Here is a 26,799-nt window from a genome sequence, read left to right as displayed (position 1 = left end):
CCTTCAGAATAATTGACAATGTATGTCATATCTGCCTAGTCTTCCATCACTGTCTACTGAGATCACTATTGTCATTCATGGTCACCAGTGACTTGCTTATTGTCAAATCCAGTGGTCACATCTTTGTTTACATTTTATTAAACCTCACTGGTATTTGAAACCATTGGCTCTGCCCTTGAAACATTTTTTTTCCCTTGTGCTTCTGTGATACAATATACTTGACAGCTCCTTTTGCTGGTTCATCATCCTCTCTCAGATCACTACTTGGTGGAGCCTGGTGGAGTGCCTCCAGGCTCTGTCGTGAGTTCCCAACATATTCCTTTAGGTAGCTCTTGATTGTGAATACTCTCCAATTGCCAATGATTCCCTAAACTATATCCCTAACCCTGGACAACTACAGTAGCCTCCTAACTAGCATACCTACTTTGGTTTTCATTCCTATTATCAACATAGCAGCCAAGGTGATCACTTTAAGATGTAAATCAGGGTTGCCTGGATGTCTCAGTCAGTTAAGTGTACACCTCTTGACTTCAGCTCTGTCACCTCTGTGCTGACAGTACGGAGCCTGCTTGGGATTCTCTTTTTCTCTCTCTCTCTCTCTCTCTCTCTCTCTCTCTCTCTCTGCCCCTCCCCTGCTTGCACATTAGCTCTATCACTCTCAAAAATAAAGTTTTTTTAAAAAAAGTAAATCAGATCAACCCATTTCTCTAATTAAAACCTCCAAAGGCTTCCCACTGAATTTATGACAAAATTTCAACTCTTTCCTCTAGAGCTTCAAAATCATCCTGTATAATCTAGTCCCTCACCACCATTCTGATCTTCATCTTCCTTTCCTTCTTGCTGCCTTTCCAGCCTCACTTACCTGGGACATTACCCATTCATTCTCACCTTAGACCCTTTGCTCAGAATACTCTTTCCCCTAATTTCTGAATAGCTAGCTCCTTGCTCAGATCTCAGCTTAAACGTTGCCTACTCAGAAAAGCCTTCTCTGAACACTTGATATAAAACATTCACATAAGCATTCTCATTTCACTCTTTTTACACTTACAGCATAGCACTTCACACCATCTGATATTTGTCTTTAAAAAATTTTTTTTAATGTTTTATTTTGAGAGAGAGAGAGGGAGACAGTGTATGAGTGGGGGAAGGGCAGAGAGAAGGAGATACAGAATCCAAAGTAGGCTCCAGGCTCTGAACTGTCAGCCCAGAGCCTGATGCGGGTCTCAAACCCATGAACCATGAGATCATGACCTGAGCTGAAGGTGGAGGCTTAACTGACTGAACCACCCAGGTACCCCACCATCTGCTATTTTTCTTATTAATTTGTTCTTGTTTTTCTCCACCACCACTAGAATATAAGCTCCAAGTCCCAGTGTTTAGGAAAGTGCCTGGCACACAGGAGGTATATAATAGTACGTATATAATAAATAATTGTTGAATAAATGGAGTCTTAATACCAATATACTGGTTATGTCAACAGAGAATCCAGTTCTTTGAGCATAATCTTTTCCACTAATTCTTAACACCCATTCTCAGTTCCCTACATATGTTTCTCATATTAGTATAAGACACCTGTGTTTGTCTTCACGAATTCCTATATTAAATAACTAAACTACGGCCTACTAAGTAGGAGTTCTATAAGACAGTGACTAAAATGTATGACACTAGGTAATGCTTTTATTTACATGTTATTTTTCAATTAAAAGGCCTTATCATTTATCTAATACCAATCAGAGAACAGTAGTTTATTTAAAATTTAGCTTATGTGTTTGTATGTTAGCTTTATGAAAGGGCTGATCATATTTTATTATATATACATCTTTCTGTGTACATGGCACATGTGATTGTGGCACAAACACATGATCATAACACTCTTTCTTTTGAAACACTATGTTTTCACTTTCAAGATATTTTATAGATATCTTTCCTTGTCAAAAGTAAACCTATATCATTATTTTAGATATAACTATACCACGGTATATCAACCAGTCCTGTATTATTGGACATTTAGGTTTATTCCATTTTTTAAATTGGTATAAACATTTAAATAAATATCCTTTAATATGCAGCTCAGTGTATGTGTTATTTTATAGAAAGAGGATTTTGATTCATATTACCAGATTGTCCTTTATGAAGTTGAAAGGACCTTATTGTTAGAGAAACATTTTTTTTTTTTTTTTAAGCACCCCCCAGGTTATTCTCCTGCTTGTCTTGTCATTGTCTTCCATGTCATTAGAAGTGTGGAATTTTCTGCTACCTTGCCAGGCTTTAGAAGTAAAGTGAACCTTGAAGAGGGCACTTGTTGGGATGAGCACTGGGTGTTGTATGGAAGCCAATTTGACAATAAACTATATTTAAAATAAATTAAAAATACTAAAAAAAAAAAAAAAGTAAACTGAACCACATATCTAGCAGCCCAGTGATGGGTAAGACCTTCTTCTCTCATTCATTTTACACAGAGCTTTGAAGAAGTTCTGAGCTATCCTGGGAGTTTTTTCTGAATCACTATATGATGAGTACTGGTTCAGAGGGCCTCCTGGGGCTCCTAAGAAGGAGGTAGTGGTTCTGGCTTCTCTCCTAGGGTTTTTTCTGTGCTGCTTCTGCAGAACAGATTCATAGACTCTCAGGGTTGAAAGAACTCTTGCTACCACTTAACTAGCTGAATACCTTCAATCACACCCCTGGGATGTGTCTATCAGTCTGTCCTTGAATATCCCTGGTGATAAAGAATTTACTTCTACTGAGAGTTAGTCCATTTTATCTGTGGATCACTCTGATCAGAGTTTTCCCAGTTACCAAATTGTTCACCTCTTTTATTAAACAGAACAGATGGGGAACTGTATAAGAAATAGCTAAACTCCACAGCCAGAAGTGCATGCTACTACAAAAGCAGCCAGTCTGGTCATGGCTTTCAGTCAAACTGGTGTAAACCCAATCCTCATTGAGGTCTTGGAGGTAGAGGGATTCTAGAACTATGTTTTGATTCATTAATCTCCAGTCTCCAAAGATCTGTCCTTCATAGCCTGTGAAAACTTGTAACATCCTTTGTTTGCTTCAATGCTATGCTTTATATCAAATAATTTATTTCTTCTAAAATATGTAACTACTAGGTAAGATTAACAGTCCATATTTGTCTAGATATGAAACACCTTTTGTTTTTATAAAGGTACATTGTTTTCAGAGGCCCTAAAATCATAATTTACTTCTAGAATAAGCTCAAAATATCAAGTTCTATTGAGTGAATTTTCTTTAGCATGACATAGTTCTCAGTTATTGTTCGTATTCCTTATGGTAGTCTCTGCTGTCTGGTGTTTTAGAGGTTGACATTATCAAAATTTTAACTATGTAACTTTTCTAATGGCCACTGTGATTTAGTATTCTCATTTCTTAAAATTCAGACATCGTTACATTTTTCCTGACAGTTCCTAAAGGTTGTCATCATAAAGTCACATGCATTTAGGTAGTATTTTATTTTTCATAATGCTACAGTATAATCCATGCTATTCCTTGCAGTTCTGTTTTGTTTTGTTTTGTTTTTAATATGTGTTTTTGGGAGAGTACAGTGGAGGAGGGGCAGAGAGAGGGGACAGAGGATCCAAAGTGGGCTCTGCTGATAGGCTGACAGCAGTGCTGAGTGACAGCGGGGCTCCAACTCACTAATTGCAAGATCATGACCTGAGCCAAAGTCAGATGCTCAACCAACTGAGCCACCTAAGTGTCCCGTAATTTTTATGTAATGGTTACATAGATAACTAATATATAACTACTGTCATCTCTAATCTTTGTGTTAAGTTTTTCATTTAAATATTTAACACTCTGGGGGTGCCTGGATGGCTTAGTCACTTGAGCATCTAACTCTTGATTTCGGCTTAGGTCATAATCTCATGATTTGTGAGTTCGAGCCCCACATTGAGCTCTACACTGACAGCACTAAACCTGCTTGGGGTTCTCTCCCTTTCTCGCTGCCCCTCTCTTAAAATAAATAAACTTTTTAAAAAAAGTTATTTTTGTAATAGTTTAGTTTTTATCACTTTAAACTTGATAATTCCTGGTGTGTAAGCCATTATTTGCTAGGGCTTTAGAGATAAATTATAGTTTTGCAGGCATAAGGATAACACTGTCATTCTCCCCACTCTTTCTGCCCTTCCCCCTTTCTTAATCTGACCTTGTAGGTTTTTTCTCAAGTATAGATTTTTTTTTTTTAAGTAGTAGCACATAAATGTAAGACTTATTGCTTAGGCTGTGGATCATCCTTGGTATTCACATGGAGTAGCTGACATCTTGGCATCATTCAGCATTCCAAAGATTAGGAGCCACTACTCTGTCACAATTCTTAGTTTTCCAGGATTACCTGACAAACTCAGGGAAAGGAACAGGATGAGCCCAGAGAAATACCTCAGGAGCTGAAATCATGCCATGTAGCCCATGGCAAGCCTGAGGTAGCTTTGAAAACCCATAGAACCACCAGAGAAAGGGATTGAATGGAATCCTTTTTACATCTTTTGCTTCCCCGTGAAGGACACCAGGATTTAACTCAGTTAATCTCAAGGGACTACAGGAAACCTTTGATTTATAATCTAATTGATTTCTAGAGGAAAGTGGAAAGTTGAGATCACTCTCTTGTTTTTCTTGTCACATTATTATAAACTAGGGTTCTATCCCTGGAAACTACAGATCTTCCCTGACTTACAACGGGGTTACATCCTGATAAGACATTTTCAACTTATGATAGGTTTAAGTGAAAAATGCATTTAACATTCCAAACCTAGCAAATGTCATAGCTTAGCCAAGCCTGCCTTGAACGTGCTTAGAACACTTACATTAGACTACAGATGGGCAAAATCATCTAACACAAAGCCTATTTTATAATAAAGTGTTGAATATGCCTGTAATTTATTGAACACTATATTGGAAATGAGAGAAAGAGAATGGTTGTGTTGGTACAGACGGTTGTAAGTGTATTGGTGTTTTGCCCTCTCCATCATGTGGCAGACTGGGCCCTGGAGCTCACTGCAGCTGCGCAGCGTCACGAGAGGACCCTACCATATTGCTGGTCTGGGACCAGATCAAAAGCCAAATCACTTTCACACCATCGTCAAGTCAAAAAATAGTAAGCTGATGAGGGGCTGTCTGTTCCAATATGTATTATTAATATATATGTTGCATATTATTATTTTACTTACATTTTTATAAACATATACTAAAGTATGTAATAACAGTTTTTATAGCTGCAATGAAAGAAAGCAGGCATGAGGTAGTAGTGGTTAAGGAACCAGATTCTGGAGCCAGACTGTAGATTCAAATTCCAACTTCATTCTTTACTGGCTGGGTAATCTTGGGCAAGTTACTTAACGTCTCTATGCTTCAGTTATCTTTAAAATGGTAGTAACAGTTTCCGCCTTATAGAGCTGCTCTGAAGATAGAATGAATTAATGTGTAGAAAGTACTTAGAACTGGCAATGTCTGACATTGTTAGTAAGTGTTCACTGTTATTTTATATGTTGCACATGGTCATTTTAGGGAATATTTTCTGAATGGTCTTAAAATACCAACTCAATAAAGTTGGCTTTGAAGGCTGCTGAATTTCCAGATAAGCCTTCCTGATGCTAGAAATGGGCATTCTTCGTCATTTCCTTCAGGGCTATTCATAATCTGGCTCCAGTCCTTTCTTTTGCATGCTTTCTCTATACAGATTCTCTACTCAAGTTGCACTTTCTCTCTCCTGGTTCTGCTCAATGTCTACCTCCTTTAAAAAAAAATTGTTTTCAGTATAGTTGTCCCACAATGTTACATTAGTTCCCTGTGCACAACATAATGATTCAGATTTTCTATGCTGTGCTCATAAGTGTAGCTACCATCTATCACTAAACAACGCTATTACAATATCATTGACTATATTCCCTATGCTGTGCGTTTTATTCCCTTGACTTATTTATTCCATAACCGAAAGTCTGTATTTCCCACTCTCCTTCACAAATTTTGCCCATCTCCTAGCCCCCTTGCCTCTGACAACCAACGATTTGTTCTTTGTATTTATAGGTCTGACTCTGCGTTTTGTGTATTTCAATGCCTACCTCTTTTGCAAAATTTTACCACTGTTATCTGAAAAACGTTGGAATGTATTAAATGCTGTAGTGTTCTATCTGTTTTGAAGATGATTTATGAATCACAAACCCTTTGAGACTAGGATCTATGCCATAATACAATTCTGTATCCCCTGTCACTTAATACAGTGTAGCAAGTACTTAAAGTATGTGTTATTTAATTGGATTGCACAACAAATTGAATTTGTGTGTGTACATTTGCACGAGTGTTCAACTCGTGTAACAGGTTAACACTTTTGAAACTTAACTGTTTCACAAACTTGGAGCACTTGCGAGAAATTTAAAAATTACTACAAATAAGTGAGAACACCTGCATTTCAAATTGTTTGGAACTGCATAGTAACAATAACAACAACAAAATTCACACTTTATATATTGTAATTTGGGCCTGCATCTGCTCCTGGTTAATTATAACATTTCTCCTTTTGAAACTACTAATACTGTAAGGCATAGGCAGAGAAGGACTCCAGAGCTCTGAATGTCCACAGCACAGATGGGTTGTAAGAATAAGGAACTAGATAAGAAAGGGACAAAGGAGAGAAAGGGAGAAACATGTATTTGAATTTGCATCCTTAATATTTAATAATAGTAATAAAACAGCTAAAAAATATGACATAATAAGACCTTTTAACCTTTTGGTTATTGGTGAAATTTTGGGTGTAAAAACTGTTGCACTTGACATCTGAAAAATATAAGATATCTAAATATCTATAGGATTATAAATGTATTCCTAAATCTTAGACATTTTAACTGAAATTGACATAAAAATAATTTTATGCTATAATTTCAACCACCTTTACCTTAACTGAAATTTGGAATTATCCATTCTCTCCTTACCTTGTATACCTTGTGAATCAAGAGTTTACTGTATTTAATTGCCTGATTTTTACCCCCCTTTCACTCTTTGTTAGTGAATATACTTGAATATAGATTGTGACATTAGGTATTTTAGGTGTAAACGGTGAGTTCTTAACAAGAATACATTAAATTAGAGACTCTTTTTTTTTTTTTTTAAACCAGATACTCTAGATGAATATTTTGAATATGATGCAGAGGAGTTCTTGGTCTCTTTGGCCTTGTTAATAACAGAAGGACGAACACCTGAATGTTCTGTAAAAGGTCGCACAGAAAGTTTCCATTGCCCTCCAGCACAGTCCTGTTACCCAGTAACTTCCAAACATGAATGTAGTGACAAGCTGGCTCAGGTGAGAATTGTGTATTGAGTATATTTTCTTTTTCTTTCATATAAACTAGTTTAAATTCTGTGATCACTTTTGTTACATGACAATTATAATGTTCACACTTAAGTATAAAATCACTTGTAACTACAATAAAAAAAATCCTAATCTTGGACCATAGCTAATGCCCCTAACTCTTAAGCGATGCTCTTAAAGTCACAGTAGGTACCTTTGCAGATCAGCATGCAGGGTGACAGCCAAAATCATACCTGCCTTCTTACTCGCCAGATTTAAGATAATTGTTGCTATTGATCTTGTGTTTATTTGGTAGAATTACTTTCATGATTATTTTCTTCAGATTAACCAATTTCCCTTTTATATTCCTTTTTTCCTACGGGAGGATACTTTTTGCTATCTTAGTAGTATTTTTATATAATGTTAAAAATAGTTATTTTGATAGGTAGTGTATAATTTGCTATAGGGATTTTCCCAACAGTTTCTTAAATGTAGTCCAAAATTTTACATTTTTAAAATCTTGTCTATTTTGAGCATTTAATGAAAATGAGATTTTAATATTTTGGTTTTTACTTAGAATGAATCTTTATTTTGTAACAATGACATAGTTAACAAACTAGGCTGGGCCACCTCAAGGCCTGTCAGATGTGGTGTATGACAGTTATTTTTCCACAAAATAGAGTAGAAATATCCCCCTCCCCAAGAAACTTTGCATCATAAATGTTCAGTACTAATCCTTGTACTCTAGAACTCACTAGTGTTAATCCACTATTTAATGAGGAAATATAAATAAGCCTAAGCAAAGATCTACAGTTGACTCATTTCTTATATAGATGTCTATTTTACAATTATAATTTTAAACTGTAAATATAAAATGCCTTGGGTTATTGAGGTATTTCGCTTACATTCATTTTCTCTTAAGTGTCGCCAAGCCAGAAGAACTAGGTCTGAGGTCTTACTGTTGTGGAAGAATAACCTTCCAATCATGGTGGAAGTGATGTTACTCCCAGATTGCTGCTACAGTGATGATGGGCCCACCACAGATGGAATTGATCTCAATGATCCTGCAATTAAGCAAGATGCATTATTATTAGAAAGATGGATATTGGAGCCAGTTCCTCGACAGTAAGTTGTTGAACTGAGTTTCAAGTTGTTCTTGCTAGATCAGGTTTTCCATTGCTTCTATAAATTATTTTAATAATGTATCATGTCTTTGACTCTAATGATGTAGTAAAATTTAGACATTTAGTTCTTCTGTGACTTCAAGTGACACTAGTAAATGCACTTCGATTCTCTTGAAAGCACATATCCAGAATATATTTATTTTAGCTTCTGTATTTCTAAAGTTCAATCATTTTGTACTTGCTGACATTTAAATGATACTTTTTACTTCCCTTAGGAGTGGCGATCGGTTTATTGAAGAGAAGACTCTTCTATTGGCTGTCCGCTCATTTGTGTTTTTTTCTCAATTAAGTGCTTGGCTGAGTGTTTCCCATGGTGCTATTCCACGAAATATTCTTTACAGGTAAGTATTGAGCAAAATAAGGACAGTGTGTATTTAACCTTGTTGGTTAGCTACTGAATGATATTTTACCTTTTAAGCAGTTTATTTCCTTCATTTCTAAATGTAAGTGGATAAAATTTACTAAAGATTTTCTCAAAACAAGTTAGAGAATTTAAATGCGAATCAGTATGAATTTTACTTTATTTCTTTTTAATTTGTTTTTTATTTTTTTAATGTTTGTTTACTTTTGAGAGAGAGGGAGACACAGAATCAGAAACAGGCTCCAGCTCTGAGCTGTCAGCACACAGCCCAACATGGGGTTTGAACTCCCAAGCGGTGAGATCATGACCTGAGCCGAAGTCAGATGCTTAACCAACTGAGCCACCCAGGCACCCCCGGCATAGATTGGTTTTCAGAGAGCTTTTTAGCTTTAAAGAACCCCCAATGGGCTTACGTATAAAAACTTTATGGGCTGCTGAATTTCCATAATGGTAGACTTATTTAATTTTTGCATCTTGAAAACTGTAAATTTACAGGCTGCTGACCAAGTGTCTAATTGTTTCTTTAGGCAGGTGGCCCTGAGATTGAGTATCTCTTAATCACCTTGTACAACAGAATTAGCTAAATCCATTTATTTAGAGTAAATGCCATTTTTTTTTGTTTTAAGAAATAATTCTAAATTATAGTATTCTTGAGCTTTAATGCCTAAGTAGTCCAGTGTTCATAAAAAGATCATCTCTAGGCTCTTTCCATAATGTCCATCAACTGATGAATGGATAAAGAAATTGTGATTTATATACACAATGGAATACTACGTGGCAGTGAGAAAGAATGAAATATGGCCTTTTGTAGCAATGTGGATAGAACTGGAGGGTGTTATGCTAAGTGAAATAAGTCCTACAGAGAAAGACAGATACCATATGTTTTCACTCTTACGTGGGTCCTGAGAAACTGAACAGAAGATCATTTGGGAGGGGAAGGAAAAAAAAAAAGATGAGAGAGGGAGGGAGCCAAAACATAAGAAACTCTTAAAAACTGAGAACAAACTGAGGGTTGATGGGGGGTGGGAGGGCGAGGAGCGTGGGTGAGGTATTGAGGAGGTATTGAGGAGGGCACCGGTTGAGATGAGCACTGGATGTTGTATGGAAACCAATTTGACAATAAATTTCATATAAAAAAATCATCTCTATTCTAAGCATAAACTATTGTGCTTTTTATGTTGGTTTTATCAGAATGACATGCATGGTAAAGTAGCTGAAAGTAAACCCTTAATAGTAATTAATGCAAATAAAGATAAGTATGTAACTGTTGAAAATTTTTTATAATATATAACGTTATAAGCATTACAATGCATTGATTCTGTATATTTCTATATGATTCTAGAATCAGTGCTGCTGATGTAGACCTGCAGTGGAATTTTTCACAGACCCCGATTGAACATGTGTTTCCTGTTCCTAATGTTTCTCACAATGTGGCCTTGAAAGTCAGCGTTCAGTCCTTGCCCAGACAATCTAATTATCCAGTTTTAACCTGTAGTATTCACACTAATATTGGCCTTTATGAGAAAAGAATTCAAGAACATGAACTTAAAGTCCATCAGCACCGCAATTCTAGTGAAGTAGAACAATGTAGTACAAATAGTTCACAGCGTCTGTGTAGCAAACAATCTTGGACCATGGCACCTGAAAGCATATTGCATGCAAAAAATGGCACAACTCCAGAATATATTGCAGCTGTCAAAAATGTCAAACTGTATCCAGGCACTGGCAGTAAATCTGACTATGGAACACGTCAAGCCAATATTCTGGGCTTCAGTGGTAGAGGAGATAAAAAGTCACATGAAACACCAGTGAGAACTTTAAAATCATTTTCAATGATTGATTCCAGGGTCTCTAGCCACCAGAGTTCCTGGCAGTCAGTTGGTGAGACTAATCCTTTAATAGGCTCTTTAATTCAGGAGCGACAAGAAGTTATTGCAAGAATTGCTCAGCATTTGATTCATTGTGATCCAAGCACTTCCCCTGTTTCTGGACATCCATTTAATATGCAAGAGTCTAGTTCACTTAATTCAAAACTTTTCCGGGTTTCAAAAGAAAATGAAAATGTGAGAAAATGTAAAGAAACTTTCTCCATTTCCTTTGGTAGTCCTGAGCTTACCTCCTCAGAAGACACCAGTGAGGGAAAAATTCAAGTAAAACCAGATACTCCTCGAAGTGAAACTGGCAGTTCCAATGGTCTTTATTCTCGTCAGTCTATTGGTGAGACAAATCCTTTGATCGGCTCTTTACTCCAGGAGCGACAAGATGTTATTGCAAGGATTGCTCAACACTTGGAGCATATTGATCCAACTGCATCACATATACCCCGGCAGTCATTCAACATGCATGACTCCAATTCGGTTCCTTCGAAAGTATTTAGGAGTACATATGAAGACAACAATTTGTGGAAGAAAAACAAGGATGTTACCTCTGTTTCCATTTCCAATACAAAATTTTCCTTGTTAGAAGACAGCAGCGAAGGGGAAAACTTAATACCCAATAAATCATTTAGTTCTTTTAAATGTAATGGTAAAGTCGAATCCTCTTTGAAACCTCAAATAAGAAGAAATCTGTATCAGGACAATCCTAGTGAAACCATCCAAAATACTTTCCAAGAGACACAGAACAAAGCCACTAGTTTATTGACTCCCTCAAATATGCCTCACTGCAAAAAAAATAACTTAGATTTGACAGTCAGATTGGAAAATACACTTTCTGAGTGTCAATTTAAGGAGCAAGAAATTAGCAATGAAACTGATAAAAAGTATTCAAATTGCAACAGTATTGACAAACAGATTTGCACAGATAAGTATAAGGAAAAAAGAATAAAAAAAGAAAATTCTAATCCAGAATATTTTAAGAATCATGAATTTGATAATTCCAAAAAAGATGACTCAAAAATAAAAGCTACTATGTTGGAAATGTCTGAATATTTGAACAAACATGAAAACAAGTGCTCAAATAAAGACTCAGAAAGGCCTAAGACATGTGAGCAAAATACTCAACTTAATAGTATAGAAAATTATCTCAATAAAGATAATGAAGTTCGCAAATGCAAAAAGCCAGACCTATTAAAAGTTGAACAGGATAAGAAAGAAGAGATAATTGATGAAAAATCTCAAAACTGTTCTCAGAGAAAGAAAGTAAAAGACTGTTTGTCTACATGTGAACGACTGAAAAATACAGAGGTGTTGGTAGGTAACATCTAATATTTCAAATATAATTCTCAAACATTTATCATGGTTTCAATTTACAGTCAGTTCTAATAAACCTGCTACAAAACTAGTATTAACATCCTTGAAAAATAACCTACTTACTTAAGAGCAAATGCTAGGTGAATTCTTCCCATTGCCCTTTTTTGGTTATTTCAACACTGGACAATTGCTGGAGGGTAATTAGGAGTCAGAAATGAAACTCACATCAGCTTAATGTATCATTTGTTAGTAGCTCTGGCCTAATACAGTGCACCCGTTGTAATGCCACTGCTCAGCTAGGGATTTTAGGAATATCTATAGAGAAGTCACGAGGCTGTTTGTTGGTTAGAATGCCTGGGTTCCTGTCCTGACTTCACAATTTGGACCTTAAGTCACACTGAATAAGTCACCTAACTTCTAAAAACCTCAGTTTCCTCAGTTCTAAAATAAGAATGATAAATCTCTTTTGCCTATCTCAGAGTTGTGACAATCATATAATAGATTTTAAGAAATTTTGTGAATCTTTAATGTACTATATAAATAAAAGATACTTATTTACATTTTATTTAACTTTCTACCAAACCATTTTTTAGCTTTAGAAAATTATTATTAGGCAGAGAGAGGAACACCGAGAATCCAAAGCAGGAACCCAAGCCATTAGTGGAGAGCAGGATATGGGGCTCAAATCCACAAACCAGAGATCATGACCTGAGCTGAAGTCTGACGTTTAACCAACTGAGCCACCCAGGTGCCCCTGGAAAAGTACTTTTTAACTGTCTTGACCTAAATCTGAATGTCCTTAGTTTATCTTCTTTATCAGTAAAATAAGTTCTGCTGGACAAAAGAGTTTTAATAATTGTACCATGTTTCCAATTTCTGTTTTTCAATAGAATCTCTAACATGGATTGTATCAAATGCTGGTTCCAATTTTCTAAAACTATAATTGTCACAAAAACAGTTAGCTTTTCATGATCCTTTCTGGTACCTAAAAGGAAAACTTAATTTGGCCACTGTATTTTTCAAGCTACTAATATTCGGTTTTTCATGCTCTTGTTTTAAATATAATCATACAACATTTACTAAGTGCCCAGACGCTCTTCTGAATATTTTACACATATTGGCATACTTAATCCTTCCACTAAACTATGAGAGTAAACTAGAGTAAACTCTAGTTTACAAATGAGGACCCTAGGACTGGAGAGCTTAAGTAACTTGCCCAAGGTCACAAAGCTAGTAAGTGGCAGAGCCAGGACCCAAATTAGACTTTTCTGATTTTTATGTGTTGCTATGAATTTCTAGTGTTTGGGTTTAAACTTGCCTAAATTCTTAAGAAATAGCTTGTTTCTGTATCACATAAAAACATGGTACTGCAACTGCATTAGATATATTTTTAAATTCACATTTATTGTATTTCTGTGTCGTGCTCTACCAAATTACATGCTTTGAGAACGACTCTTAATATTAACATAGTTTTATATTTTAGAATACTCTTTTTTCTACCTCTGAGTAGTTGTTTTTTCACAAATTAAAAGTATCAAATATTAGCTTACCAGATGTTAGACTCTGAGTATTTATAAATATGAGCATATGTATAAGACGATTATATTTGGACATAGTTTCTTTAGAATATTTGAGTTTATTCAGTACTTTAGAAAAAACTCTTAGACATTGTTTTATTAAAGTGTGTGTGTGTGTGTGTGTGTGTGTGTGTGTGTGTGTAGATCTAGATCTGTAGATGATTAGCATTACCACCCAAGATATAATATCTCAGTACATATTAGGGATAAGACCAAAATTACTTAAATGTTATCATTAAAATTAATTATTTTCCTAGCAGAAGACTATACCACTGAAACATTCAAGTGTCTGGCGGAAACATAATTTTCATTCCTTAGATGGGACCTCAACCAGAGCTTTTCATCCTCGAACTGGATTGCCTCTTCTCTCAAGTCCTGTAAGGTTTCTTTCTCTTATTTCATATTTATACTTGGAAACATCTAAAATGTTTACAAATTATTTTATCTGAATTGTAATTGGAAAAAATTTAAATGCACTTTTTTATTTTTTTTATTAAAAAAAATTTTTTTTAATGTTTTTTATTTTATTTTTGAGAGAGACAGAGACAGAGTGTGAGCTGGGGAGGGGCAGAGAGAGAGAGAGAGAGAGACACAGACTCCAAAGCAGGCTCCAGGCTTCGAGCTGTCAGCACAGAGCCCGATGCAGGGCTCGAACCCACAAACCGTGAGATCATGACCTGAGCTGAAGTCAGCCGCTTAACCAACTGAGCCACCCAGGCACCCGAAAAATGTAAATGCCTTTAAAAGGAATTTCCAGGGACACCTGGGTGGCTCAGTTGGTTAAGCGTCCGACTTCAACTCAGGTCACGATCTCGCGGTCTGTGAGTTCGAGCCCCGCGTCAGGCTCTGGGCTTATGGCCTGGAGCCTGCTTCGGATTCTGTGTCTCCCTCTCTCTCTGCCCCTCCCCCATTCATGCTCTGTCTCTCTCTGTCTCAAAAATAAACGTTAAAAAAAAAAAATTTTTAAAAAAAGGTAAAAATAAAAGGAATTTCCAGTTAGAAAACACTTTTAAATATATTTAATAGCTATGTGTTAATATGAGAAAAGACTAAAAATATGAAAAAAATTAGAATTATAAAATTTCTCTGAAATTCTTTTGTCTAATCTTTTAATTATTACTAAATATAAAGAAAATATTTAGTGTCAAGTGGGTTTGTATAAATAAATTTGTATCTGAACCTGGTTGACATCACCAGCTGAGTTATTTGGGAATCAGATTTGTGGTTGTTTTTGACTTGGAACCCATGCAGCATCTTATTTTGAGACATATAAATTTCCCCACTCTACATTTACAAATAGATTTGTAGATCTGAGTGCAATGGTTAGGAGTCTTGCTTTGGAATCACCCTGACTTCACCCTAGCATAATGTCTGCTTTAGTATTATGGGGATGATTAATATAATTCCTGACACATAGTAAGCTATCAGTTGTTAGCTGGTATACCTGCCATTTCAGTTAAACCTGAGTCAAGTGATCAATATCAGGGAGAAGTATAAAGCATATATATTTTGCTACTGATAGAAGATAATTTTTGGTGCTTTTCGTGTTTTTTTTTTTTTAAGTTATTTATTTATTTTGGGAGAGACAGACAGTGTGAGTCGGGGAGGGGCAGAGAGAAAGGGAGACAGAATCTCAAGCAGGCTCCGCACTGCCAGTGTAGAACCCAATGTAGGACTCAAACTCATGAAAACCGTGAGATCATTCCTTAAGCCAAAACCAGGAGTTGGACGCTTACCCGACTGAGCCACCCAGTCACCCTACTTTATCTGTGTTTTTTTAAGTAAACTCTAAGGATACAATATCTGGCCTATGTGCAAAAAATAATTATTGAATAAGAGATCTTGAATTTAAATTTATAACTTGGACCTTAGGTGTTTGTCTTAGAGAAGCTGAATTCCAAACAACTTAAAATAACCCCAAACATTTGACCTAGGTATGAGGTGCTTTCGAAAGACCCAAGTGATCAGGAAAAAAGATCTGTCAGCATCATACTGATAAAAAGAGCATTGTAGACTTCTGTTCAGCATGGTAGACTGAGTTCATCTACAAAGACTCTTCCTCCTCAAAGACAGAAATCATGGATAGAATATAACCTTTAATAAAAATAATACGTAATACCTGATATAACCTTTAAGTACATAATATAATGTAAAAGAAAGAAAGATAAATCTCCAAATACTCATATGAGGCAAATTATGGCCCTCTGGGATATCTGAACCTAATTTAGTGCTAGGGTTTAATGCCTCTGCTGGGACAGGTACAAACAGGAGGTAGGGATGCAAGAACTTATGAACTTGAAAAATAACTAAATAGAAATTTTAAATATGAAAAATATTTTAATTGCTGTATACACACACAACATGTGTGCCTACAAATACAGAAGGATTAACATTGAATCAGAATCAGCTGTATAGCAATGTAGTGATGGGTGGACAGATGCTAAGAAAGCATCTTGAATAAAGTACAGAAAGGAAGAGAGTTGGTAAAATATGGGAGAGCCATGGAGGATAAAATGAGATGCTGAATATAAGTGTAGTACAAATTCTAAAAGTAGAACTAAGTGGAACAAAGAAAATGCAGTATCAGAAGAAATGAAGGTAAAGAAATTTTCAGAATTGAAGACATGAGAATTTAGATTGAGAACTTCACATTAAGTTCTTTTTTTATATATAATTTTTTTAAAGTTTATTTTGAGAGAGAGCACAAGCAGGGGAGGGACAGAAAGAGAGGGAGAGAAAGAATCCCAAGCAGGCTCTGCAGGGTCAATGCTCAAACTCAGGAAACTGTGAGATCATGACCTGAGCCAAAATCAAGAGTTGGACGTTTAACCAGCTGAGCCACCAAGGCGCCCCCAATTAAGTCCAGGCTACAAAAAATAGCATGGTGCACTCATGAAAACCTCAAAAATATTGAGATTGCTTAGACATTCAGTATTATCTTTTTTCTTAACGACGAATGTACTGTATACAATACATATTTATTCTAGTAACAAGTCTTTTTAACTTGCATGTTGTATGTGATTTTACCTTTAGTTTACATTTGGGTCTTTTATTTTTAGGATATTTTCAGCTAGATGGTGGTTGGATCATGGTCTTAAATGTAATGTGTGGTATACAATGGTGGTTGAACATCTGGAGCAGTATTTTTCAAACCTATTCTCTGTGAAGCCCCAGAGTTCTTAGAAATGCACAGTGGGTGGGGAGGGACAAAGGAGCAGCAGAGTTGGCAGGACTCCAGGCTCCCATCACCATTTAATTCTTTTTTTTTGTTTGTTTATTTTTATTTGAAAGCTATAAGTCTTTTACTCCCTTCACAAAATACAGAAGTACAGTTGACCCTTGAACAACACATATAGAATACATATAACATACAAAATATATGTTAATTGTCTATTTATGCTGTTGGTAAGGCTTCCAGTCAACAGTAGGCTATTAGTAGTTAAGTTTTTGGGGATCTAAAACTTTTTGTGGATTTTCAACTGCAGAAGCTGGGCGGGGGGGATTAGTGCCCCCTAATCCCTGTGTTGTTAAAGCATTAACTGTATATAAAGTAAAAAAGTAAAAGTCTATAAATATTGGGATTCCATGTAAGATTTTGTTTTAGAAAAAACATTCTGCTTCTTAAAGAGTCAAAACCTACTAAAAGTGCTTTTGTTAATCATTTATTTTTTTTCTACCAGTTAATAAAATGAGAAATAAGGACAATATGTAATAAAGAGTATGATTGTAAGTAGACTGGGGAGAAGTTATAGTATTTGTAAAATATGCTTAACTTTCATTTGAAAAGTGTTCTATCAGTTCAAGAAAAAATTACAGTCTTTTTAAATATTACAAATGATTGTTTTGACCTTAGGTTCCTCAAAGAAAGACACAATCAGGTTGCTTTGATTTGGATTCTTCATTACTGCATCTGAAAAGCTTATCATCTGGAAGGTATTTATATTAAAACTGATTTGTGTATTTGAAATAATATACTAATTTCTAGTCTTGTGTAATAAATGTTTACTCTAAAAATCACAATTCTAATAGGAATATTATTTTCTAGTTGGGTATCATTTTCAATATTAATTTCACACAGTTATTAAGGATGAAGGGAGAAATTAAGACAATGAGTAGCTAGTGTATATTGGTCATCATAATAAATACATTGGTTTCAGCACTTAAGTAAGTTTGAATATTTCTGGTCATTCACCTCCTCCTTTACCTTACACTTCTTTGCAAAAAAGAAGCCTTGGAAATGTGTCCATGTTGACAAATAATACTCTCCTTATTTTCTTTAGTCACATAATTTTGCCTTTATATTCTCATTTTTAACTGAAAATGAAGACTGATAAAGAAGACTGCATTATATATTTCTAGCAGATGTCACTATGTGATATAAATTCTGCCTTGAAACCTTCTAGGATATTACTTATATATTTTTTTGTCAAATATTATAACAAAGACCATAAAATCTAATCAGGAATTTAAACTAAATATTTCATATCTTAAAATTTGGTTGGATTAATTTTTTATCATGTAGTTTAAGTAAAATGGATCAAATTCTCCTAATTTAATTTTATACAAAAAATAAATTAGAAAATACTGTGCTTAATGTGTTTGTTTGCTGATTTTCTTTTTAATAGTCATCGACCATGTTTAAACACTGAAGATGATCCAGATATTCATGAAAAACCATTTCTGAGTTCTAGTGCTCCACCTATAACAAGTCTTAGTCTCTTAGGAAATTTTGAGGTAATGTTTTTGAAAACTATTTTAAGAGTTGAAGTTTCTTAACCTAGACCTAGGGTGTTATTTATGTCATTTGTTTGTGAAAGGGAAATAAATAAATGGATTGTATTTTTTCAAAGCCTTGAAATCAACTTATTTCTTTTCTTTCCCTTTTCCTTTCTGTGAGAAGTGAAGTTAGAATTGTTGGTACTGCCATCTTATAACTGGGTACCTTGTAGGGGAGTTAGAGGACTTAGGTAAACTGGAGTGAGGTGTCTGTTACTCTAGCCAGAGAAGGGACTTGACCACACCTTACCTGATAGTACTGGTTCTGAGTCCCAGGAAGGAGGATGGTGGACTGATAGGAGCCCCTTCATGATCAAGGAGGTTAATTTTCAAAGTCAAATGTTTTTTTGTACTATACTTGTAACTCTTTTGCAAATCTAAATCTATTCTCTTTTTATTTTTGGGAAAGGGAGAGCAAGCAGAGCAGAGAGAGAGAGAGAGAGAGAGAATCTTAATCTTATGCAAGAGAGATAGAGAGAGAGAGAGAGAATCTTAATCTTACGCAGGCTCCATGCTTGACGCAGAGCCCAACATGGGGCTTGATCCCATGACCCTGAACCGAAATCTGGAGTAGGATGCTCAACCAATTGAGCCACCCAGGCACCCCTAAAACTATTCTAAAATAAGATTATTTTAAAAAATGGAATGGTTAGTCTCCAATAATGTGCTATTATTTTATTTAATAAGAATATTTCTACTTGGGATCAAGTGTACTATTGGATTAGCTACCTTTAATTAGAAAACAGCCTTTAACATTGAATCACTATGTTGTACAGCTGAAACTAATATTGTATGCCAACTGCACATCCATTAAAAAAAAGAAAAACAACCTGAAACATAAGCCTATAAATGGAGTTTTAAAAGTGAATTTAATTGGTGAGGGTTTTTTTATGGGAAAATAATTTAAAATTAGTAGTTTTAATTTAAATAGCTTTACTGGAGTTATGGCAGTTTGATATGTTAATAGTATGCTGTATTTAAAACTGTATTTGATTTTGAAGCTGTCTTTCAAAGTTTTAAAATAGTTATGATAAGTTGATTTCTTTTCCAGTCATTTTTAAGGTATTACTTCAGAACTGTTGAACTCTCTATTCTCTGTCATTTTAAAATGGCATGAGGCCATTGTGAGTATCACTTATTCTGCAACCTTTGTAGTAAAAGAAAATTTGTGAGTGGGGAAAAAGAGCATCTCCTATGTGAAAGCCTTAGGAAAGAGAAGATGGTTAAAAGATCAGTACATTGGAATGTTATTTGTGCAGATATGCATATATTTTCACTTCAGTAGAAAAATAGAGAAGTTCTGAGACTGTCCAACCCATAAATTCTCTTTAATTTATAGTTGTCCTTTGTATCAAGAGTTTATTTCTTTTTATTTCCATTATATTGGTATACCACTATTTGTTTATTCACTCACTTGATTCTAGGCCTTTGGGTCGTTTCTAGTTTGGGGCTATTACAAATAAAGCTGCTGTGGATATTCATGGATGCATTTTTGTGTGGACATAAGTTTTCATTTTGTTTGGGTAACTATCTAGGAATGGAATGTGTGGGTAGTATGGTAGGTATATCTTTAACTTCTTTTAAGAAACTGCCAAGGTGTTTTCCAAAGTGGTTATACCATGTTTAATTCCTACCAGTAGTGTATGGGGGTTCTAGATCATCCACATCCTTGCCAGTGTTTGCATGGGTCAGTCGTTTTAATTTTAATCATTCTAGTAGTTTTGCAATGCTGTTGAACTGTGGTTTTAATTTGTATTTCCCTGATTACTCATACTGTTGAGCCTCTTTTCTGTGCTTTATCATTTAGCTTTTCTTTCCCAAGTAAGCACATAATGTTTTCCAAATAATTATTTTTTTCATTTATGTTTTTTGAGAGAGAGAGAGAATGAGGGAATGCAAGCATGGGAGAAAGACAGAGGGAGAGAATCCCAAGTACGCTACTCGCTTAGTATGGAGCCCAATGTGGGCATCCAGCCCACGGCCTTGGGATCATGACCTGAGCAGAAATCAAGAGTTGGACACTCAACCAGCTGAGCTACCCAGACGCCCCTGAACAGCAATAGATTTTAATTTTAGTTTTGTTAAATGTCCAATTTTTTTCTTTTATGGATCTTAATTTTGATAGTGCATCTGAAAAATCTAACCCAACACTTCTCCACCGTGGCACTATTGATATTTGAGCCAGATAATTCTTTGTTATGGGATTTGTTTGATGCATTGTACGATATTTAGTAGAATCTTTGGCCTCTGTCCATTAGAGTTCAGTACCATCGTCTGCCCCTTACCCCCCAGGTATAGCAGTAAAAAATGTCTCTAAACATTGACACATGTACCGTGGTTGAGAACTATTTGCTTGACCCCAAGGTCACAAAACTTTTTTCCTACAAGTTTTATTGTTTTAGCTCTTACATTTAGTTGTGTGATCCATTTTGAGTTAAGATTTATATATGATATGTAGTTTATAGTCGTTTCATTTTTATGAACATGAATGCCCAATTATTTTAGAATTGACATGAACTAATGTGAGTTCTCTAACATGTTATTCTTTCTTTTTTAAAAAAAAAAAATCTAATGTTTATTTTTGAGAGGGAGAAAGAGACGGAGTGCAAATGGGGGAGGGGCAAAAAGAGAGGGAGACACAGAATCCAAAGCAGGTTTCAGGCTCCGAGCTGTTAGCACAGAGCCCAACGCAGAGCTCAAACTCACAAACTGCCAGATCATGACCTGAGCTGAAGTCAGATGCTTAACTGACTGAGTCACCCAGGCACCCCTATTCTTCCTTAAAATTGCTTCAACTATGGTAGTTCCTTTCCCCTTCATCATGTAAGTTTTAGAGTTAGCTTACCTATTCCTACAAAACAGACTGCTGAGATTTTGTTTGGATTGCATTGATAATAGGTCAATATGTGGAAAAGTGACATCTTAAGAATATTAAATCTTTATATTTTTAAGGTTTTTAAAGTCATCTCTAAACCCAACATGGGGCTCACTTAAAACCATGAGATCAAGAGTTGCATGCTCTACTAACTGAGCCAGCCAGGTGCCCCTAAAATGTTTCTTATATGTAGCAAGTTAGCACTGAATTGTTACAAGTGATTATGTCATCAAGTGAGCTTGAGAGTGTTAACAAGATTTTAAGTGCTTCTCTGTGTCTGGCACCTTGAGTAGGCTCTATGAAGGGTAAGAAAATTTCTATTATACCTGCTCTTGTAGAACATAGTTTTATTTACAGAGATAAGAGTAACATATTAAATAATTAGGTTTGAACAGTGGTGAAGTTTAAGGATAGTTCAGTGTGCATTGGAATAGTGAGAGGAGGCCAAACTTCGTAGGATTGTAGAAGATTGAGAGAGAAAAGTTGATTTCGGTTCAAATGAACATCTGAATAAGGACTTGAAAATAGTAGCAACCTTTTTTTTTTAGGTTTAACCTGTCATTTATTTATTTTTATTTTTAATTTAATTTGATTTTAATTCCAGCATAGTTAACATACAGTGTTATATTAATTTCAGGTGTACAATGTAGTGATTCAACAATTCTGTACATTACCCTATGCTCTTCAATGACAAGTGCACTCTTTAATCCCCATCACTTATTTCACCCATCCCCCCACCCACCTCCCCTCTCGTAACCATCAGTTCTCTATAGATGAGAGTCTGCTTCTTGGGTTAACGCTCTCTCTTTTTCCTTTACTTGTTTGTTTTGTTTCTTAAATTCTACATGAGTGAAATCATACGGTAATTGTCTGTGATTGATTTATTTTGCTTAGGATTATACTCTCTAGATCCATCTATGTTGTTGCAAATGCCAAGGCTTCATTCTTTTATATGGCTGAATAATACTTCATTGTGTTTGTGTGTGTGTGTGTGTGTAGCAATATATATATATATATATATATATATATATGACAGATATATATATATATATATATATATATATATATGGCAGTATAACTGTGTGTATGTGTATAGATACTTACACACACACACACACACACACACACACACACACACACACACCATATCTTACATTCATCTATTGTAGGCTGCTTCCATAATTTGGCGATTGTAAATAATGCTGCTGTAAACACAGGGGTGCATGTATCCCTTTAAATAGTGTTTTTGTATCTTTTCTGTACATATCTAGTAGTGTGGTTACTGGATTGTAGGGTAGTTCTGGTTTTTAACTTTTGAGGAACCTCTATCCTATTTTTTTCTTTCTTAATTTGTTTTTTAACATTTTTTGAGAGCGGGAGAGTCAACAGCACGAGCAGGGGAGGGGCAGAGAGAGAGGGAGACACAGAAACTGAAGCAGGCTCCAGGCTTTGAGCTGTCAGCACAGAGCCCAGCATGGGGCTCAAACCCACAAACTGTGAGATCATGAGCTGAGCTGAAGTTGGAGGCTTAACCGAATGAGCTGCCCAGACACCCCAAAAACCTCCATACTGTTCACCACAGTGCCTACACCAGTTTGGATTCTCACCAAGAGTACAAGAGAGTTCCTTTTTCTTTACATTTTTGCCAACACTTATTATTTATATTTTTTATTTTAGCCATTCTGACAGGTGTGAGGCAATATCTCATTGTAGTTTCGATTTGCATTTCCCTAATGATGAGGGATGTTGAGCATTTTTTCATTTGTCTGTTGGCTACCTATATGACTTCTTTGGAGAAGTGCTTGTTCATATCTTCTGCCCATATTTTAGTTGGATTATTTTTTGGGGGGTGTTGAGTTGTGTGAGCTCTTTTTATATTTTGGATACTAATCCTTTATCATATATGTCGTATGCAAATATCTTCTCTCATTAAGTTACCTTTTAGGTTTGTTGATTGTTTTCTTCGCTGTGTGGAAGTTTTTTATTTTGATGTAGCCCTAATAGTTTATTTTTGCTTTTATTTCCCGTGTCTCAGGAGACATATTTAGAAAAATATTGCTGTGGCTGACATCAGGGACATTACTGCTTGTGCTCTCTTCCAGTATTTTTATGGTTTTAGGTGTCTCACATTTAGGTCTTGAATCCATTTTGAATTATTTTTGTGTATGATGTAAGGAAGTGGTCCACTTTAATTCTTTCATATGTAGCTGTCTAGTTTTCTCAACACCATTTGTTGAACAGACTGTCTTTTTCCCACTGGATTTTCTTTCTTCCCTTGTCAAAGATTAATTGACCATATAGTTGGGGGTTTATTTCTGGGTTTTCTATTCTGTTCTATTGATCTATTGTGTCTATTTTTGTGCCAGTATCATACTATATTGATGACTACAGCTTTGTAATATAACTTGAAGTCTGGAATTAGGATGTCTCCAGCTTTGCTTTGCTTTTTCAAAATTGCTCTGGTTGGGGTACCTGGGTGACTCAGTCAGTTAAGTGTCCAACTTTTGATTTCCACTCAGGTTATGATCTCACAGTTCATGGGTTTGAGTCAACATCGGGCTCCACACGGATAGTGTGGAGCCTGCTTGGGATTCTCTCTCTCTTCCCCTTTCTGCCCCTCCCCTGCTTGCACTCTTTCTTAAAATAAACTTTAAAAAATTTCTCTTGTCATTTGGGGTCTTCTAGGGCTCCATATAAGTTTTAGTATTTTTTCTCTAGTTCTGTGAAAAATGCTGTTGTTATTTTGATAGCAGTTGCATTAAATATGCAGATGTCTTTGGGTAATATAGAAATTTTAACTATATTTGCTCTTCCAATCCATGAGCATATAATATCTTTTCATTTCTTGTGTGTCCTCTTTATTTCATCATTGTTTTATAGTTTTCAGAGTATAGGTCTTTTTACCTCTTTGATTAGGTTTATTCCTAGGTATCTTACTATTTCTGGTACAATTTTAAGTAGGATTGTTTTCTTAATTTCTCTTTCTCCTGCTTCCTTATTAGTGTATAGACATGGAACAGATTTCTGCACACTGATTTTGTATCCTGAGACTTTACTGAATTCATTTATCAGTTCTAGTAGTTTTTTTGGTGGAGTCTTTAGGGTTTTCTAAATATAGGATCATGTCATCTGCATAGAGTGATAATTTTACTTTTTCCTTACCAATCTGGATTCCTTTTTTTTCTTTTTGTTGTCTGATTGCTGTTGCTAGGACTTCAAAGTGAACACCCTTGTCTTGTTTGTGATCTTAGGGGAAAAGCTCTCAGTTTTTCCCCACTGAGTATGATTTTAGCTGTGGGTTTTTATTTAAGGCCTTTATTGTGTTAAGGTATGTTCCCTCTAAACCTACTTTGCTGAGGGATTTTATTATGAATAGATATTGTACTTTATCAAATGCTTTTTCTGCATCTGTTGAAATGATCATATAATTTTTATCTTTTTTCTTATTGAAGTGACTATCATGTTTATTGATTTTCAAATACTGAACCTTCCTTGCATTCCTGGAATAAATCCCACTTGATAGTGAGAAATGATTTTTTTAACATATTGTTGGATTCTGTTTGAGTAGCAACTATTTTTTTGGTACCAGAAATCATAGTAATGTTTTTATTTAAATGAAAAAAGAAATGAATGTGTTAACTTCTAAAATTTGTTTCTTAAAATTTATTTTGTCTTCCAGGAGTCTGTCTTGAACTATCGTTTAGATCCTCTTGGCATTGTTGATGGTTTTACTGCTGAGGTAGGGGCAAGTGGTATTTTCTGCCCCACACATTTGACTCTTCCAGTTGAAGTGTCATTCTACAGTGTTTCAGATGATAATGCTCCCTCTCCTTATATGGCAAGTATTTTTAAAAATTGTCTCTGTCTGCTAAAATCAACCAATTAAATCGCAAGTGTCTTTAAATTTAAAGAACTTTAATACTGCTTTGTGGTAATACTTGAAAACATAAAGCATTTCCTAAGAGAAAACTGAAGGCTGAATAGAAACAAAAGTACTGACATGTTATCTCACAACTTCTTTCTGAGCTAGCTCTAACAACAAATATCCTCTTTTGCATTTGAGGATCTGCTGAAAATTTACTTGTTTCTATGTGATTAAAAAACATGATAAAACTTTTATTAGTGACACTATGATTTCATATCTTGCTGAATTCAGACAAATTCTCAAGTACTTACTGTATACTCTGGTCCCATAAGTGTTGCCTTCACATATGATCCTCATTTCAGGAAGATTTAGGTAAAGATTTGGTGAGTTATTAAGTCTTCTGTGAGACTCTTTCACTCTCTTTATGCTGTTTGTTTCGAGACCATTTTTTTCTAATCCTAGAGTTGTTTAGAATACTAGCTATTTCTGTTTTCCACACTAATGTTCTAGTGGAGAGTAGGATAGCTAAGTAAAAGCACAGTTTTGACTCAATGATCCCATGATTACGTCTTTCCCATTTTTTTATTCTGATCACTTGAGATAAAATAAGCCTTTAACTGCAAAAATGATACTGAGTTTTGGTGCATGTTTGGTATCAGCCCTTTTACAAAAGACAAAGAAAGAGAAGTGGCTAACCCTGCAAGTCTATACATAGTTTACAGTAATGGTCTCAAATAAGGGGTCACATCTGTGTTTTCATGTTAGGTCTTACTTTGAGAAATACAGATTGCTATAGTTATAGAAATGTACAGCCCTGGCCTTGCAATTTGAATTTTCTAGCTTCCCACATGGCCCAATTGCTTCCTCTAATATCCTTCTCCACAACCTTCTAGATTTTCAAGAAAGAACTAAAGGTTGTGAAAAGAGAAATCTATGTAATAGACAACAAAGGAAAGGAAGTTATACATTTTTAGGGACTTAAATATAGCCTACTCATTGTTGGCCCCGTTTGCTTAAGGAAAGTTGTTTTAGCCTTACTCCATTTTAAGAGTAAAATGAAGAGCCTGATCAGTGTTTCATACTTCGAATGAGAAAACATAATGGTGTCTGCTCATTTATTGTAATCTGTCATTAATGTACAAAGCCCCCAATGACCATTAAGGTGGGTTAGAAACAAGATAAAAGAGTGAATGACTGAAATCAGCTCAAATAAATATTTTTGAGTGAAATTCACAAGGAAGAGAGAATTTGAACTATGCTTTTTAAAGAGTAGAACAGCATTAATCTTGACCTTGGTTGACAACTAAAAAGATAGGATTAAATGATAAAGAGTTTTGTCACTCTAGAAAGTACACACAAATGGTTATAACTTTTGAATAGATACCAGAAAGAGTATGAAATCAGGTTATTGAGTTGAGTTTGTCTGTCCTTTAAGAATCCCTGACTTACTCAGTTAAGCATCCAACTTCGGCTCAGGCCATAGATCTCAGGGCTTGTGAGTTTGAGCCCAGCATTGGGCTGACAGCCCAGAGCCTGCTTCAAATCCTTTGTCTCCCTCTCTCTGCCCCTCTCCCTCCCCTCCCCTCCCTCCCTCCCTCCCTCTCTCCCTCTCTCCCTCTCTCCCTCCCTCTCTCTCTCTCTTTCTCTCAAAAATAAACAAACATTAAAGAATC

General features: G+C 35.4%; 1 protein-coding gene across 5 annotated transcripts in view; it reads left to right on the top strand.

The window, feature by feature from the left end:
* The window catches only part of ATOSA (atos homolog A), an 89,314-nt gene that overhangs the window by 52,271 nt on the left and 10,244 nt on the right, over positions 1-26,799 (top strand). For 4 of the 5 annotated variants that reach the window (XR_007453822.1, XM_049613647.1, XM_049613644.1 and 1 more), the window contains 8 exons: positions 7,125-7,309; positions 8,220-8,422; positions 8,697-8,822; positions 10,185-12,033; positions 13,868-13,987; positions 17,464-17,543; positions 18,236-18,344; positions 24,941-25,099. Coding sequence is in view for 4 of the 5 variants with exons in the window: in XM_049613647.1 (XP_049469604.1) it covers positions 7,125-7,309; positions 8,220-8,422; positions 8,697-8,822; positions 10,185-12,033; positions 13,868-13,987; positions 17,464-17,543; positions 18,236-18,344; positions 24,941-25,099 (2,831 nt within the window). In the remaining variant the exon portion in view is untranslated. The remainder of the gene's footprint in view (positions 1-7,124; positions 7,310-8,219; positions 8,423-8,696; positions 8,823-10,184; positions 12,034-13,867; positions 13,988-17,463; positions 17,544-18,235; positions 18,345-24,940; positions 25,100-26,799) is intronic. The other variant, XM_049613648.1, reaches the window with a different exon arrangement.

Source organism: Panthera uncia (genome assembly GCF_023721935.1).
Source record: "Panthera uncia isolate 11264 chromosome B3 unlocalized genomic scaffold, Puncia_PCG_1.0 HiC_scaffold_1, whole genome shotgun sequence".
In the NCBI taxonomy this organism is placed as follows: Eukaryota; Metazoa; Chordata; class Mammalia; order Carnivora; family Felidae; genus Panthera; species Panthera uncia.
Note: the sequence above shows the minus strand (reverse complement) of the source record. Positions and strands in the feature narration are given on the sequence as shown.